The sequence below is a fragment of the Giraffa tippelskirchi genome, chromosome 3 (genome assembly GCF_054371585.1).
Source record: "Giraffa tippelskirchi isolate mGirTip1 chromosome 3, T2T-mGirTip1v1.2.pri, whole genome shotgun sequence".
Taxonomy (NCBI): domain Eukaryota; kingdom Metazoa; phylum Chordata; class Mammalia; order Artiodactyla; family Giraffidae; genus Giraffa; species Giraffa tippelskirchi.
In genome coordinates, this window is record NC_137277.1 from 48465582 (window position 1) to 48480340 (window position 14759).

At 45.2% G+C, this 14759-nt stretch overlaps 2 protein-coding genes across 3 annotated transcripts; one reads left to right on the plus strand and one right to left on the minus strand.

The window, feature by feature from the left end:
• Positions 1-1731: 1731 nt before the first annotated feature.
• On the minus strand, positions 1732-5709 carry LOC145540781 (C-C motif chemokine 3-like). 2 transcript variants are annotated; one of them, XM_081575916.1, is made up of 4 exons: positions 5131-5709; positions 3788-3974; positions 2611-2725; positions 1732-2215 (listed from the first exon to the last, which is right to left on the minus strand). In XM_081575916.1, the coding sequence occupies exons 2-4, from the start codon at positions 3852-3854 to the stop codon at positions 2125-2127; spliced, it is 273 nt and encodes a 90-aa protein (XP_081432042.1). In that variant the 5' UTR covers positions 3855-3974; positions 5131-5709; the 3' UTR covers positions 1732-2124. The 2 variants fall into 2 exon arrangements, with proteins under 2 accessions (XP_081432042.1, XP_081432041.1); XM_081575915.1 differs by lacking the exon at positions 5131-5709 and adding an exon at positions 4068-4288.
• A 6967-nt stretch (positions 5710-12676) lies between these two features.
• LOC145540782 (C-C motif chemokine 3-like) lies at positions 12677-14365 on the plus strand. The gene is made up of 3 exons (XM_081575917.1): positions 12677-12871; positions 13331-13445; positions 13860-14365. The coding sequence occupies exons 1-3, from the start codon at positions 12796-12798 to the stop codon at positions 13948-13950; spliced, it is 282 nt and encodes a 93-aa protein (XP_081432043.1). The 5' UTR covers positions 12677-12795; the 3' UTR covers positions 13951-14365.
• Positions 14366-14759: the final 394 nt, after the last annotated feature.

Genomic DNA, 14759 nt, shown 5'->3' on the forward strand with positions numbered 1-14759 from the left:
CATCCACATTATATTCTATGGGAAGTCCCAGAGAACACACTATTCATTAAGCCATTGGGACTGGCTGGTGAGACAGGGGCCAGCATCAGTGGTATTTCTCCTTTTCCAGCTAGGCCTGAGGGTAGGAGTGGCTGATATAAAACTTGGCCCATTGATAGCAGTGGGGATAATGCCCTCCCTCCTTGTATCTTCAGAATTATATCTCTCATCTGTTTTGTAAAACTGCTAGCCATTACCTCTTCAGATCTGTTTGCTGTCTCATTCTCGCTCCTCTCATTTTTTTTTTTTTGCCACTTTATTTCTTAATTGAAGGATAATTGCTTTACAGAAGCTTGTTGTTTTCTGTCAAACATCAACAAGAGTCAGCCATAATTACATCCATGTCCCCTCCCTGAACCTCCTTCCCATTTCCCTCTCTACCCCCACTTCTAGATTGTCACAGAGCCCCTGTTTGAGTTCCCTGAGTCATATAGCAAATTCCCATTCCTCCTCTCATTCTGAGATTCTAGTCACCCAGATGACAGATGCCCTGCTCTATCCTCTGTGTGCCTTATCCTCTCTTTTGTATTTTTCAGTTTTCTGTTTCCCCTTGCTTCATTTTGATCTGTTTGAACTTTACCGGTATGTCTTCTGTTGATTTTAACCTGTTCTGAGGTTTTATTTTAGTTTTTGCATTTTTTCGGTTACGAAATTTATTTTTCACTTTTACAAATCTGCAAGGATACTCACGATAACCTCCAGTTCCTCACCAAAAAGCTCAAGCTTCCTTGTCAGGCATTTGTGGCATCAGCATCTGGGATCGTATTTTAAAATATTCAATGAGTTTGAGATTTTCTAAACTCCCCAAGTGATGGGAGCTTCTCCTCTTGTTCAAGGGATTGTTTCCTTCTCATTTACTTTTCCTCCTAAGGCATCAGCTCGACAAAGGATAGTTTCTTGCCGTCCCTTCATTTGGGCGGCCCAGGACTTTGTTCTCCACCAGTGCAGCAAGGCTGTGAAAGGTTCAGCTCACCTTCTTAGCCACCTCTTCTGAATTGCAAACATCCTCAGTCTAGAAGAGGTCTCAGTGCCAGGCTATCTGTGGATTTCTATCCGTCTTTAACCAACAACTCACTTCTGGCTTGCTGAGGTAGTCTGTCTCTTGTCAGAGAATTGTGCATTCCTGGTAACTCTGCTTCAAGTGGAACTCTGAGAGACAATTTCTTAGTGTTAAGTTAAGAGTGAGGGTCTTGCTCTCATCTGCAGGTTTGACCCCAGCATTACTAGCTGTGTGACCTTGGACAAGCTCACTAAAACTGTTTTCTCATATGTCAAAGGGAGATACTCAAAGTACACACAGCACAGTGATTTTGAAGAATAGACCATGCATGTAAATCCCTTAGTATAGACCGCGGTTCATAGCAAGTCCTCAAAAGCTGTTAGTCCTTATTCTTAAGAAAGATGAATTTACGAAGATGCATAAATACACATGATCGAATGCTTTGCTTTGGTGTTAAGTGATGAATTTCCTTGGTGCACATTAGTTTGCATTTGTTTTTAATCCTTTGCTTTTTTTCTGGACTACAAGAAGTATTTCTCTAATATAAAGCTGGTGTGGTTGGAACGACACTTATCCTCATTCTCTTGACTTCCCTTTCTGCTCAGATGCCTCTAAGCATTCTTTCTTATTCTTTCCAACCAGTGAAACTGATTTGTCAGGGGGAAAAAAAAAGTGAAGCCGGAAGTCTAAAATATATTTAAGAAACAAAAATAATCTTTATTATTCTGACATTTTTAACAGAGGAAATGTCTCAGAAAAACTCAATAAGCATCTGTTGATGGATGTGGTCCAAGGTCTACCCAGAGACAGGAGTGTAAATCATTACCCATCAGCCTCCGCATGATTGACTGGGAAGGGGCTTGGGAATGAGAGGGTGTCATAGGATTTCTCAGAGAAGGCATCAAATGAATAAAATGATTTACAACATTTCAGTAGCTTAATTAAAGTAAAGAAACTTTCCAGAATGTGGTGAGTGAAGGGGAGAGGGACTCATGGGAGAGGGAATTTCTGGTCTTGCAGTCCCCTGGTTCAGGTCCCTGTGGCCCAATCTCTACCCACATTTCAACGGGTTCCTTCTGGACCTCTCAGGGGCTCTTCTTCAGGTCCCTGATGTATTTCTGAACCCAGCTGTCAGCAGGATTCACACAGACATATTGGCCCCTTCTGTTGAGGAAGCTGTGGAGAGGGCAGACATATAATACAGACAATGAATAGGGATGGTTTTGACCACCTGTGGCCTCTGCATCTTCATCCCTGTGGGATTTACAGAGATAATCTCAGGCCACCTCCTTTCTGCTGTCCCTTCCTTTCCTCTCTTCCCTCTACTTCTGGAAACATCCTCCCTGGCTCCCTGCAGCCCTCATCCCATGTCAAGAGACAGCCCAGTGACCTCTCCCTGTGTCCTGTATGCACAAAAGGCCCCAAGAGTGCTGAGCACCTTCCCAGATGACCCTTTTCCATGAACTGGTGCTCTTGAGATCTGCTCCCTGCTGTGATCCCTATGGATACCACTCACCCCCGCCTCCATGTCCTGAGTCTCCCCAGGGTTGAACAGGAGGACCGACACTTACATGATACCAGGTCTGGGGCAGTCGCTGCTGGTCTTAAAATAGTTGACCACATTTCTGTAGGGGATTTTCCCGGAGTGGTAGGCGAAGCAGCAAGTGGGTGGGGTGTAAACCCTTTCTATACAGGAACAAGAATAACAGTTATGCAGGAGCAAAGGCAAGCCCCAGAGGATCAGGAACACAGTGGGCAAAGGAAACTGGAAATCATTTGATTCTTTCATTTGCTGTTTTCTCATTAATATCCCTAGTCTTGTCCTTGGTCTTGTCTCTTCATTTGGTCTCTATCTTTCTCTACAGGGAACTAAACCCTAGATAGTCTACTCCCTACCCCCAGCTTCCTTTGTGGAAATGGTTTCCTGATCAATTAAAGCATAAGTGCATGCTAAGTCACTTCTGTCGTGTCTGACTCTTTGTGACCCCATGGACTGTAGCCCAGCAGGATCCTTTGTCTGTGGGATTCTCCAGGCAAAACCACTGAAGTCGGTTGTCATGCCCTCCTCCAGGAGAAATTCTCAACCTAGGGATGGAACCGAAGTCTCCTGTGACTGCTGCATTGCAGGCGGATTCTTTACCACTGAGCCACCAGGGAAGCCGAAAGCATGAGATACCTGAGTTAAAATAGGGCTGATTTTCACAACTTGGGAATCACTGAGGTGGGATTCTGAAACTTTCCAACACCAACAGACCTAGATTCTGTGCATGCTCAGTCCCTTCAGTAGTGTCTGACTCTTTGCGACCCTATGGACTGTAGCCTGCCAGGCTTCTCTGTGCACAGGATTCTCCAGGCAAGAATCCTGGAGTGGGTTGCCATGCCCTCCTCCAGGGGATCTTTCCAACTCAGGGATCAAACCAGCATCTCAAGCATCTCCTGCATTGCAGGCAAGATTCTTTACCACTGAGTCACTGAGGAAGCCCCCTCTACCTCATGCTAACAAGCAAACATGTTAAGCTTCAAGTTTCTCACCTAAAAAGTAGGATAAAACCTCTCTTAACTCCAACCTGCAGCCCAAATCAATACACTCCTTTTGAAGCTTCTTGAAAAAAGCAACCATGTCATTTTCGAAACCCCATTCAATGTTCTTTAATTTCACATGAGGGTTCTTAAGCCACAGCACTCGGGCTGGACTTCAGACTAGAGTATGAGTAGCAACTGATAATGGAGAGAAGATAGCAGACTTACCTTGTGCATAGGAGCAGAGGGCCACAGTGCAGAGAAGGACAAAGACAGCAGCAACGAGGACCTTCATGATGCTGGACAGGCAGGCAGAAGAGTGTGCGCAGAGCTGAGAAGGGGCTTGGGAACTCACTTCTGCTTGTCTCCTTCTGGGATGTGAGCTGTCTTCTCTTCTTTTTCTAGATGCCCTGGGCTGCGGGAATATAAAAGTCAGAGGTGTCTATGGTGGAATTTTAAGTGTAGTCATGTCATGTGAGTTACACCACCCAGTGCTGCCGATGATTACCAGAAGAGCTTAGGGAGCACATAGCACATAGTTCAGTTATCAGTTTGCTTGCTGCTTATGAGGAAGTTGTTTCTCCAGATGGGGGACTGGAAGTTGGCATTGCCCAGGGGTCAGCCTTAGCTGTTTCCTTTCCATGTGACAGATTTCTCTCTGAAGTGAGTGATCACAGTCTTCTTCCATAGAGCAGGGTGCCCTGATAGACTCCCACAATTGTCCTAAGTGTCTAAATGTGACGTGTAAAAGCTCCACTGAGCCTCAAGAAGGATACACTGAGCTTAACCACTTCTTAGATGGAAAGAGCAGAATTGGAAAGCCTGGAGGTACAAGGATGGTGAAAGTCAGGATTAGCTTCCCAGTAACTGGTCTATTTGTCAAATAATCATTGCACCCTACAATGAAGTCTGGATTTAACCCTGGATGAGGGTCAGCAGACATAAAAATATCTATATTATGAATAAGAAATTCTATTTTTCAGAATCTATCTTATGGAAATGAACTCATAAATGGGGAAAATTTTAAGGACAGTGTTATTTGGGGTAGCTTATCTATGATAAAACAATCAACACTAAACTACATACTCTATAGTGTTGGAATAATAGAGTAAATCCACTGATAGACATAAAAGCTAATGTTTAGGATCCTAATGCCAGCTTCTTAAACAAATAGAATGACATGAACAGACTTAATTTTTTTTAGATTAATTTTTATAGGAGTATAGTTTCTTTATGATGTTGTGTTAGCTTCTGCTGTACAGCAAAGTGAATCTGCTATATGTTTACATATGTCCCCTCTTTTTGAGTTTCCTTCTCATTTAGGTCACCACAGAGCATCGAGTGGATTTCCCTGTACTATACAGTAGATTCGCAATAGTTGTCTATTTTGTACATAGTAGTGTATATATGTCCATCCCAATCTCCCAATTCTTCCCATTCCCCTTTCCTCTATGGTACGATATGTTTGTTCCCTATGCCCATGACAGAGTTGATTTTTAATATTAAATATTAAAAAGCAAGGTGCAAAAACATCCTGGGAAGAGGGAAAAAAAAAACAGAAAGAAACAAACCTGCTATCTGTGCTTATCTGCTCTTCATCCCATGTCCCATGGGTTGTCTTCCTCCACAAGCCTTGCCTGTCTCTAGGAAGTGGGAATGGTCCTGATATGATACCAGGGTAGAAACACTGGCTGTGGGTACTACCATGATCATCGGCAAATTTGTGGTGAATCTGGATAGAAATAAGAGAAGCAGCAGGCACTGAGGTGACTACCCTAACTATGAGGAAGTGGCAATCAAGAACCCCAGAAAAGCCAGGTCAATTTCCTCTTCCCTCGGAGGGTGGCCGGCCAGAAGTTGGTGGAGACACCAGTGCTCAGGGCTGCAGAGTAGGGCACAAAATGAACCAAGCAAACAGCGTTTCTTCTTTAATTTGAATTGCTGTTTTGAATCTCTGTCTGTCTTGTTCTCAGTCTCTGGCTCCCTCTTCAGGGAATACAGCTATTGGAGCAGGGAGCCCTTGTTCTGTCTCTTTTGGGGGAACTTCATCTGGTCCATAGAGACATTTGCCAGCAAGACGCCACCTTCTGTACATCACCCGAAGAGTGGAGCTCCTTTGGAGAGTCGAGGGATCTGTCATTTGACTCATCCTAGGAACCAATCAGACCTGGCATTTGCGTCTTGTTAATAAATGCTGACACTCCAATACTTTGGCCACCTGATGCGAAGAACTGACTCATTGGAAAAGACCCTGATGCTGGGAAAGACTGAAGGCAGGAGGAGAAGGGGATGACAGAGGTTGAGATGGTTGGATGGCATCACCAACTCGATGGACATGAGTTTGAGCAAGCTGTGGGAGTTAGTGACGGACAGGGAAGCCTGGCGTGCTGCAGTTCATGGGGTCGCAAAGAGTCGGACATGACTGAGCGACTGAACTGAACTGAATGAATGCATTAGATCTCAATTTTCCCCACTAAAAGTGGGTGCTAGCCCTCTTCTGCCTATCTAAGATAGCTACAAGTTCTTGGGAAGTTTGGGGAACAGCTCGGAGCATTTTGAAACCTTCTGTGAAGTTTTTTGCTTTCATGTGGGGGATCTCAACCATAGGCTTAAGTGATGTGGTTTAGACATCTGTCCAGAACACTGAGAACCAATTCTAAAAGGAAGAAAGGGTGAGGGCTGAGTCTTGTGATACAGACAAGACTCGTGAACTGAGGCTTGTGGTGAGGAGATGGTTGACTAGGGCAGCGTGGGGACTTGTGTGGGGAACTCATTGATGATGGGCAGGAAGAGGGCAAAGCCAAGATAGAATGAGGCAAGTGCTGCTGCCTCCATCCTTCGGGAGTCCATCCTGTATCCTTGTCCCTTTATAGGCAACGCTAGAGCATGAGAAGCTGGCGGTTGGGGGTGACAGAGGGGAGGTTGCTGCATGGTGTCTTGTTATGAGTTGCACATGTTGGGGTCCCTGGGGTCACACAGAGGTTCAGGGCATCCAAGAAGAGCCCAATTGCTCATTCATTGGGGCTGATTGGCTGGAAAGGTTTTGGCCAGTGACAGAAGGTGAGATGATGTTAGTGTCAGAGCCGTAAGGACATGGGAAGCTCTACAGATTAATAGTTCCTCCCACAGAGCAGATCTTATGCTCTCCTGCAGCTGTTCTGATCACAGAGGGTGACACCTACGGGTGATGCCACAGCACTCTGAGCACACAAGCCCCACTGGAAACCGCATCCTGGGTGAAAAGGACCATGACATCATGTTGCTCAGACCGCTTCGGAGGAAATGATTCACGAGAAAGGAGGTGGGGGGAGCCAGGAATTGCTGTCACTAAGGGACCAAGCTTAGCTGGTCTTCTACCACGAACAGAGCTTTATGCATCATACCATTCCCTTTTGCCTTTCTCTGAGCTGACATTTCTAATGTTCTTCACAGGTGTTTTGACTGTGACATATCTACTGATGTCATAGATTCTTCAGTAGCCTAAGCCGTGTTTGACCCAGACTCAGATGGACAGAATGGAATTGGGAAACTCTGGGCTACAGACATGACCATGGTAGCTGAAGTCAGATTTTAAATCCACTCTTTCCATTCATCAAACAATCACCAGTCTCCACAATATGCCATCATCTTGTTTAACAGCTGGGTATAGAAATGAACACATATTAGACATAGGTTGTCTCTATAGATCAAGAGCCCTAAATGTCTTTATTTTTTGGCCCAAAAATCTACAACTAGAAAAATATCCTATGGGAAAACACTTCATTTGTCAAAAAGCTTTATGCATATAGATATTTGGTGCAGTGTATTTACAGCAAATAAAAACTGAAAACTGTCCAAATGTGCTACAATAGCGGATAATAATATTAACACTCTATGTTGATGGATGAGTAAATTTAGGCAGCTCTTAAAAATACCGGAATGATTTGGAAAAGTCTTGTAATGTTAAGTATAAATAAGAAAACTACAAAATTGCATCCATATCATGACTACAATTATGTCCCTTCCTCTGGTAAAAAGCAAGTAACTGAAACTATCAAAAGCCTAGGGAAAACTGCACTTGAAAGAAATAAACCAAGTTAATAGTGGTTAAGTGTGGGTAATAGAACTTTTCCTACCTTCAGGCAAAGACATTGTATTTAGATTATGCCTCAGAATTCATTTATGCCACAATAAGACAGGAAGATTATAGATGAAAACTCCTCACATTCTCACTTACAGTTGCCATGCTGCCTACCCAACTTTCAGAAATGAAACAATTTTTTTCCATTTTCTATATACTTAAAATTAGTTTTTACTACTTTTGAGGGTACTCTATAGTTAGCATCACAAATTATGTTAAAAAAATTGAATTAAAAGCAGTAGTAACACTGCTTTTTCTCTACCTCTCTGAGACTCCCTCCTATACCTGTGGATGAGAATTTTTGTGAAGACCTGATGCCTGAGCAACACAGGAGAAGACTCTACACATGGACATCACCAGATGGTCAATACTGAAATCAGATTGGTTATATTCTTTGCAGCCAAAGATGGAGAAGCTCTATACAGTCAGCAAAAACAAGACCAGGAGCTGACTGTGGCTCAGATCATGAGCTCCTTATTGCCAAATTCAGACTTAAATTGAAGAAAGTAAGGAAAACCACTAAACCATTGAGGTATGACTTAAATCAAATCCCTTACGATTATATAGTGGAAGTGAGAAATAGATTCAAGGGATTAGATCTGATAGAGTGTCTGAAGAACTATGGACAGAGATTCATGACATTGAACAGGAGGCAGTGATCAAGACCATCCCCAAGAAAAAGAAATGCAAAAAGGCAAAATGGTTGTCTGAGGAGGCCTTACAAATAGCTGTGAAAAGAAGAGAAGTGAAAGGCAAAGGAGAAAAGGAAAGATATACCCATGTGAATGCAGAGCTCCAAAGAATAGCAAGGAGAGATAAGAAAGCCTTCCTCAGCGATCAATGCAAAGAAATAGAGGAAAACAATAGAATGGGAAAGACTAAAGATATCTTCAAGAGAATTAGAGATACCAAGGGAACATTTCATGAAAAGATGGGTACAATAAAGGACAGAAATGGTATGGACCTAACAGAAGCAGAAGATATTAAGAAGAGGTGGCAAGAATACACAGAGCAGAAGAACTATACAAAAAAGATCTTCATGACCCCCAAAAAAGATAATCATGATGCTGTGATCACTCAGAGCCAGACATCCTGGAATGCAAAGTCAAGTGGGCCATAAGAAGCATCACTACGAACAAAGCTAGTGGAGGTGATGAAATTCCAGATGAGTTATTTCAAATTTTAAAAGATGATGCTGTGAAAGTGTTGCACTCAGTATTTGCTGCCAGCAAATTTGGAAAACTCAGCAGTGGCCACAGGACTGGAAAAGGTCAGTTTTCATTCCAATCCCCAAAAAAGGCAAAGGCAAAGAATGCTCAAACTACTGCACAGTTGCGCTCATCTCACACGCTAGTAAAGTAATGCTCAAAATTCCCCAAAATTCAACAGTATGTGAACCATGAACTTCCAGATGTTCAAGCTGGATTTAGAAAAGGCAGAGGAACCAGAGATCAAATTGGCAACCTCTGTTGGATCATTGAAAAAGCAAGAGAGTTCAAGAAAAACATCTATTTCAGCTTTAATGACTACGCCAAAGCCTTTGACTGTGTTAGTTCAGTTCAGTTCAGTCGCTCAGTCATGTCCAGCTCTTGGTGACCCCATGAACCGCAGCACACCAGGCTTCCTTGTCCATCACCAACTCCCAGAGTTTACCCAAACTCATGTCCATTGAGTCAGTGATGCCAACCACCCATCTCATCCTCTGTCGTCCCCTTCTCCTCCTGCCTTCAATCTTTCCCAACATCAGGGTCTTTTCAAATGAGTCAGCTCTTTGCATCAGGTGGCCAAAATATTGGAGTTTCAGCTTCAAAATCAGTCCTTCCAATGAACGCCCAGGACTGATCTCCTTTAGGATGGACTGGATGGATCACCTTGCAGTCCAAGGGACTCTCAAGAGTCCTCTCCAACACCACAGTTGAAAAGCATCAATTTTTTGGCACTCAGCTTCCTTTATTGTCCAACTCTCACACCCATACATGACTACTGGAAAAACCATAGCTTTGACTAGATGGACCTTTGTTGACAAAGTAATGTCTCTGCTTTTTAATATGCTGTCTAGGTTGGTCATAACTTTCCTTCCAGGGAGTAAGCGTCTTTTAATTTCATAGCTGCAATCACCATCTGCAGTGATTTTTGAGCCCCCCAAAATAAAGTCTGACACTGTTTCCACTGTTTCCCCATCTATTTGCCATGAAGTGATGGGACCAGATGCCATGATCATAGTTTTCTGAATGTTGAGCTTTAAGCCAACTTTTTCACTCTCCTCTTTCACTTTCATCAAGAGGCTCTTTAGTTCTTCTTCACTTTCTGCCGTAAGGGTGGTGTCATCTGCATATATAAGGTTATAAATAATTCTCCCGACAATCCTGTTTCCAGCTTGTGCTGCCTCCAGCCCAGCGTTTCTCATGATGTACTCGGCATATAAGTTAAATAAGCAGGGTGACAATATACAGCCTTGACGTACTCTTTTTCCTATTTGGAACCAGTCTGTTGTTCCGTGTCCAGTTTTGACTGTGTGGATCACAACAAACCCTGAAAATTCAAGAGATGGAAATACCAGACCACCCGACCTGCCTCTTGAGAAATCTGTGTGCAGGTCAGGAAGCAACAGTTAGAACTGGACATGGAAAAACAGGCTGGTTCCAAATAGGAAAAGGAGTACGTCAAGGCTGTACATTGTCACCCTGCTTATTTAACTTATATGCAGAGTACATCATGAGAAATGCTGGGCTGGAACCAAGATTGCCAGGAGAATATCAATAATCTCATATATGCAGATGACACCACCCTTATGGTAGAAAGTGAAGAAGAACTAAAGAGCCTCTTGATGAAAGTGAAAGAGGAGAGTGAAAAAGTTGGCTTAAAGCTCAACATTCAGAAAACTAAGATCATGGCATCTGGTCCCATCACTTCATGGCAAATAGATGGGAAAACAGTGGAAACAGTAGCAGAGTTTATTTTTGGGGGCTCCGAAATCACAGCAGATAGTGATTGCAGCCATGAAATTAAAAGACACTTACTCCCTGGAAGGAAAGTTATGGCCAACCTAGACAGCATATTTAAAAGCAGAGATATTACTTTGTCAACAAAGGTCCATCTAGTCAAAGCTATGGTTTTTCCAGTAGTCATGTATGGGTGTGAGAGTTGGACAATAAAGAAAGCTGAGAGCCGAAGAATTGATGCTTTTGAACTGTGGTGTTGGAGAAGATTCTTGAGAGTCCCTTGGACTGCCAGGAGATCCAACCAGTCCATCCTAAAGGAGATCAGTCCTGGGTGTTCATTGGAAGGACTCATGTTGAAGCTGAAACTCCAGTACTTTGGCCACTGAGGCAAAGAACTGACATTTGAAAAGCCCCTGATGTTGGGAAAGATTGAAGGCAGGAGGAGAAGGGGATGACAGAGGATGAGACGGTTGGATGGCATCACCAACTCAATGGACATGAGTTTGAATGAACTCCAGGAGTTGGTGATGGACAGGGAAACCTGGCGTGCTGTAGTCCATGGGGTCGCAAAGAGTTGGACACGACTGAGTGACTGAACTGAACTGAGCTTACGCCTGAGCAGCAGCAGCCATTTTACCACCGTGAGGTGAAAGCTCAAAGAAGAAAAGCTGACAAATGATGTGAGAAGGGGCGATGTTAAAGAGCCTTTAATGATTCCACTGAGCTACCAGACAAACCCTGGAATTTTCTCCTTGATTTTATAATAAGGAAATAGGAAATGTCCTTGTTATTTAAAGAAGGTAAAATTTCTTTACTTTCACAGTTTCTAATGGTGAATTATTATTACCAGAGGTGAATACATGGTCATGTAATTGTAGGCCATCTTTCAACTATTATAAATAAGCTGCGACAAACACTATTATGCATACAACCTAATCATTGTGTTTATGTACATAGGATAGATCCCTGGAAGAGAGCTTTGCTGTTCAAAGAGTAACAACCTTTTAAAGCTCATCATATTAGCTCCCAGTTAGTCCAGCTAACCCAGAGACCAGCAGTCTTGTGATCTCAGCCTGTTGATGGTGATGCCTGCAGGCACTCACCTGGGCTGTATTTTTTGTGGGAGCCCCACTGACATTTCCCAACTGGAGCCAATGCTGAAGCTGCACCAGCCATTGTGGTTCTTATTATGATTGCAACACACACCTCAGCAACAACCATCAGGGGACTTTGAAAAAACAAGGTTTGCTACTCACTGTCCTGGAGGGTACACAGCATGGCTGGGGCCACACAGCAAGGTCTCAGAGAGAGAGAGATCAGACCTGGGGCTCTGCCTTTGCAGGGGTGAGGGTGGAGTACCCAGGGTTTTGCAGGTTCACTCTTTATTGGTCAATTTAAAAGATAAGAGAGAAAGTGTGGAAGGGAAAAAGAAGCCACTCAAATGGTCAGTTATCTAGGTCATCCAGAACTTTCTAAAAGGGGAACTTCATGGGTAGGGCAGCCTGGCCCGTTCTCTAGTTCTGCATCGAGTGATGTGCTTATTTAAGACAGATATCTTCGAAATGGATGCCTCACAATCAAAAGCTTAAGGTAGACTCTTTGAGGAATGAGCCAAAGTCTGAAAGGCCAGCCTCACTCTGGCCCCTTCTGCAGCTGAGAATTCCCAGTTCTGCTGTCCCCGCCCAGGGTGTGGTTTTAGCTTGGGAGGGCCTTCTCAAGACTCTGTGCTATTATCGTCTAGGTCAGAGCTGCGTTGTCGGGACAGCTGGGGAGTGGGTCCCAGAAGGTTCAGTTCTGTGGGGAGATGCTTGGTATACAGACCTGCTCTTGTGAGAAAGCACCACATAACTTTGTCACAGGGTCACACCAGCCTCTCACCTCCTCTCACTGGGGAAACCATTTCCCCATCAAGTAAGCAACACGACCATTCTTGCAAATACGCTGAGCCTTTGTGGTGACCCAAAGCTTTCCTAGCTTCTGCCACTCACAGCATGATACCAACGCTGTGATAAAAAATACACCCTCCGCCTCGGTCTCCACAAGTTTCCGTCCTCTAATGTTCCAAGGCTGCTATAAAGAGAGGACACGGCTCAGACCCCAGCAGGAGGCTGCAGCTTCAAGTCTCCGGGTCCAGCTCCACTAGGCCCACTTGACTCTCTCACCCGCCCGGCGTCATGGAGGTCCCTGGGGCTGCCCTGGCTTTGCTGCTGCTCAGCGCGGCCCTCTCTTCCCACACCTGCTCGGCCACTCGTGAGTCCGTCTTCCCTTCCTTTAGGCCCACCCCCCACTCTCTGGCCAGGGCTTGGGTCACAGTGCCGAAGCCTTTCACCTGAGCCCTTAAGTAGAGACCTTCAGAGAGACTTCAGACACTATTTCCTGAGCAGAATGTTTATTCTCAGGGGGGTTTTTAGCAGTTCTGGTCTCTGGCTCTGAGAGACAGTGGTGGGAAGCCCATTTTATGGATTCCTGGGAAAATGAGGCCCAGGCGGGATTCTGACAGAAGCTGGAATCTGTGTCCAGTGGGCTCCCAATGTAGCCTTTGCTCTCCTCAAGAAGCCAGTTGAAATAACACCACTTCCTCCTGGATTCCCCTGCCCCCAACCCTACCCCCCAGCGCTGTCTCCTGCAGGTCTGCCTGACCCTCAAGGGGCAGCTGGCTGCCTTTTCCCATGAACAAGGACTTAGCACAGTCTGTCCTGTCTCTCACAGTTGGTGCCAACACCCCGACTGCCTGCTGCTTCTCCTTCGTCCCCCGGCAGATCCCGCGCAAATTCGTGGACGACTATTATGAGACCAGCAGCCAGTGCTCCAAGCCTGGCATCATGTAAGGCCCAGCCTTCCTGCCCGCCCTGAGGAAGGAGCCTGGCGGTCTGGCCTGAGGCACCTCCTCAGAGCTCAGGACACCAGGGGGGCCCCTGCCATGTTTTCTCACCTGGTTTGGTGCCTGCAGAGGGTCCTTGGGGGGGTCTGCTCCTGGGCAGAGGGAGGAGAGGGAAGGGGTGACAGCAGGAAGCTGTCCTCTCTCTCATTTGCCAAACAACAATGCTGGCTTTCCGAGGGGACCCCCATAGGAGACCCAGGAAGGCCTGTGAACCCCAGGGTGAAGGGGGCATGATATGAGCATGTGGACAGCCCCTGAGGTGTCCGGGGCAGAAGGAGGGAGGGGTCCCTGGGGGCCCAGGATCCCCCACACCCCGCTGCATTCCCCAGTGTGTAACCCTTCTGCTTCTCTCCACAGCTTCCAGACCAAAAGAGGCCGGCAGGTCTGTGCTGACCCCAGTGAGGCCTGGGTCCAGGAATACATCACCGACCTGGAGCTGAATCCCTGAGTGGCCTGGCAGCTGCAGGGAAGATGTTCCCTCTACGGACTGTCGGGGAAGCAGGGCAATGACCTGGGACTCCAAAAGGCACCTCTTCTGTGGGTCACACCCCATCCCCAGCCACTCACCGGGGCCCTCCTTCGCTTTAATGTCTCCGATTTAACTTTTGTCATTTACTTCCACCATGGGAGTGTGTGATGTCATGAATATCTGCTCTGACCCCCCCCGTCACCCTCTTCCCCACCCATCCCTCACCCTTCCTCTGTAACTGTCCTCACTCTCAGTATGTGGATCAATCAGTGTGACTGGTGCTCTCCTGGCAGCAGTCGTATCATACATGCCAAACAACAAATGCTGGGTGAGTGGTTTTGCCCAGGACTGTGACTCAAAATATTGAAGGCTCTTCTATAAAAGGTAAACCAGCTTTTTCCTTGTGGTGACTCTCTTGATTTTGTCTTCCCAGCAGCCAGAATCACAGATTGAGACTATTACTGGGGGGAAAGTAGGGGAATTTGAAAAGAGGCAGAAACCACGAGAAAGAAAAAGCATTCTAGAACAAGACACCAGACATTCCCCTGGAGATGCTGTCCTGGAAAGTTGAAACTGACTTTTTTTTTTTAATTAAAAGATAATTTTAAATAAAAACTTTTTCATTTATCTTTATTAAAAAATTTTTATTTATTTTTATCTGTGTTGGGTCTTAGTTGCAGCACAAGGGCTCTTTATGTGAGGTGCCGGGGCTTAGTTAACCCCTGGCATGTGCCATCTTAGTTCCCTGACTAGGGAACGAACTCGCGGCCCTAGTTGGAAGGCAGATT

What these genes read in the sequence shown, in the direction of transcription:
- LOC145540781 (XM_081575916.1), bottom strand. Translation starts at nt 3,854, where the DNA reads ATGAAGGTCCTCGTTGCTGCTGTCTTTGTCCTTCTCTGCACTGTGGCC. An exon ending in CCTCTGCTCCTATGCACAAG is followed by an intron (nt 2,726 to 3,787) that starts GTAAGTCTGCTA and finishes GTTCCTGTATAG; the next exon opens with AAAGGGTTTACACCCCACCC. An exon ending in TGCCCCAGACCTGGTATCAT is followed by an intron (nt 2,216 to 2,610) that starts GTAAGTGTCGGT and finishes CCCTCTCCACAG; the next exon opens with CTTCCTCAACAGAAGGGGCC.
- LOC145540782 (XM_081575917.1), top strand. Translation starts at nt 12,796, where the DNA reads ATGGAGGTCCCTGGGGCTGCCCTGGCTTTGCTGCTGCTCAGCGCGGCC. An exon ending in CCACACCTGCTCGGCCACTC is followed by an intron (nt 12,872 to 13,330) that starts GTGAGTCCGTCT and finishes TGTCTCTCACAG; the next exon opens with TTGGTGCCAACACCCCGACT. An exon ending in TGCTCCAAGCCTGGCATCAT is followed by an intron (nt 13,446 to 13,859) that starts GTAAGGCCCAGC and finishes TTCTCTCCACAG; the next exon opens with CTTCCAGACCAAAAGAGGCC.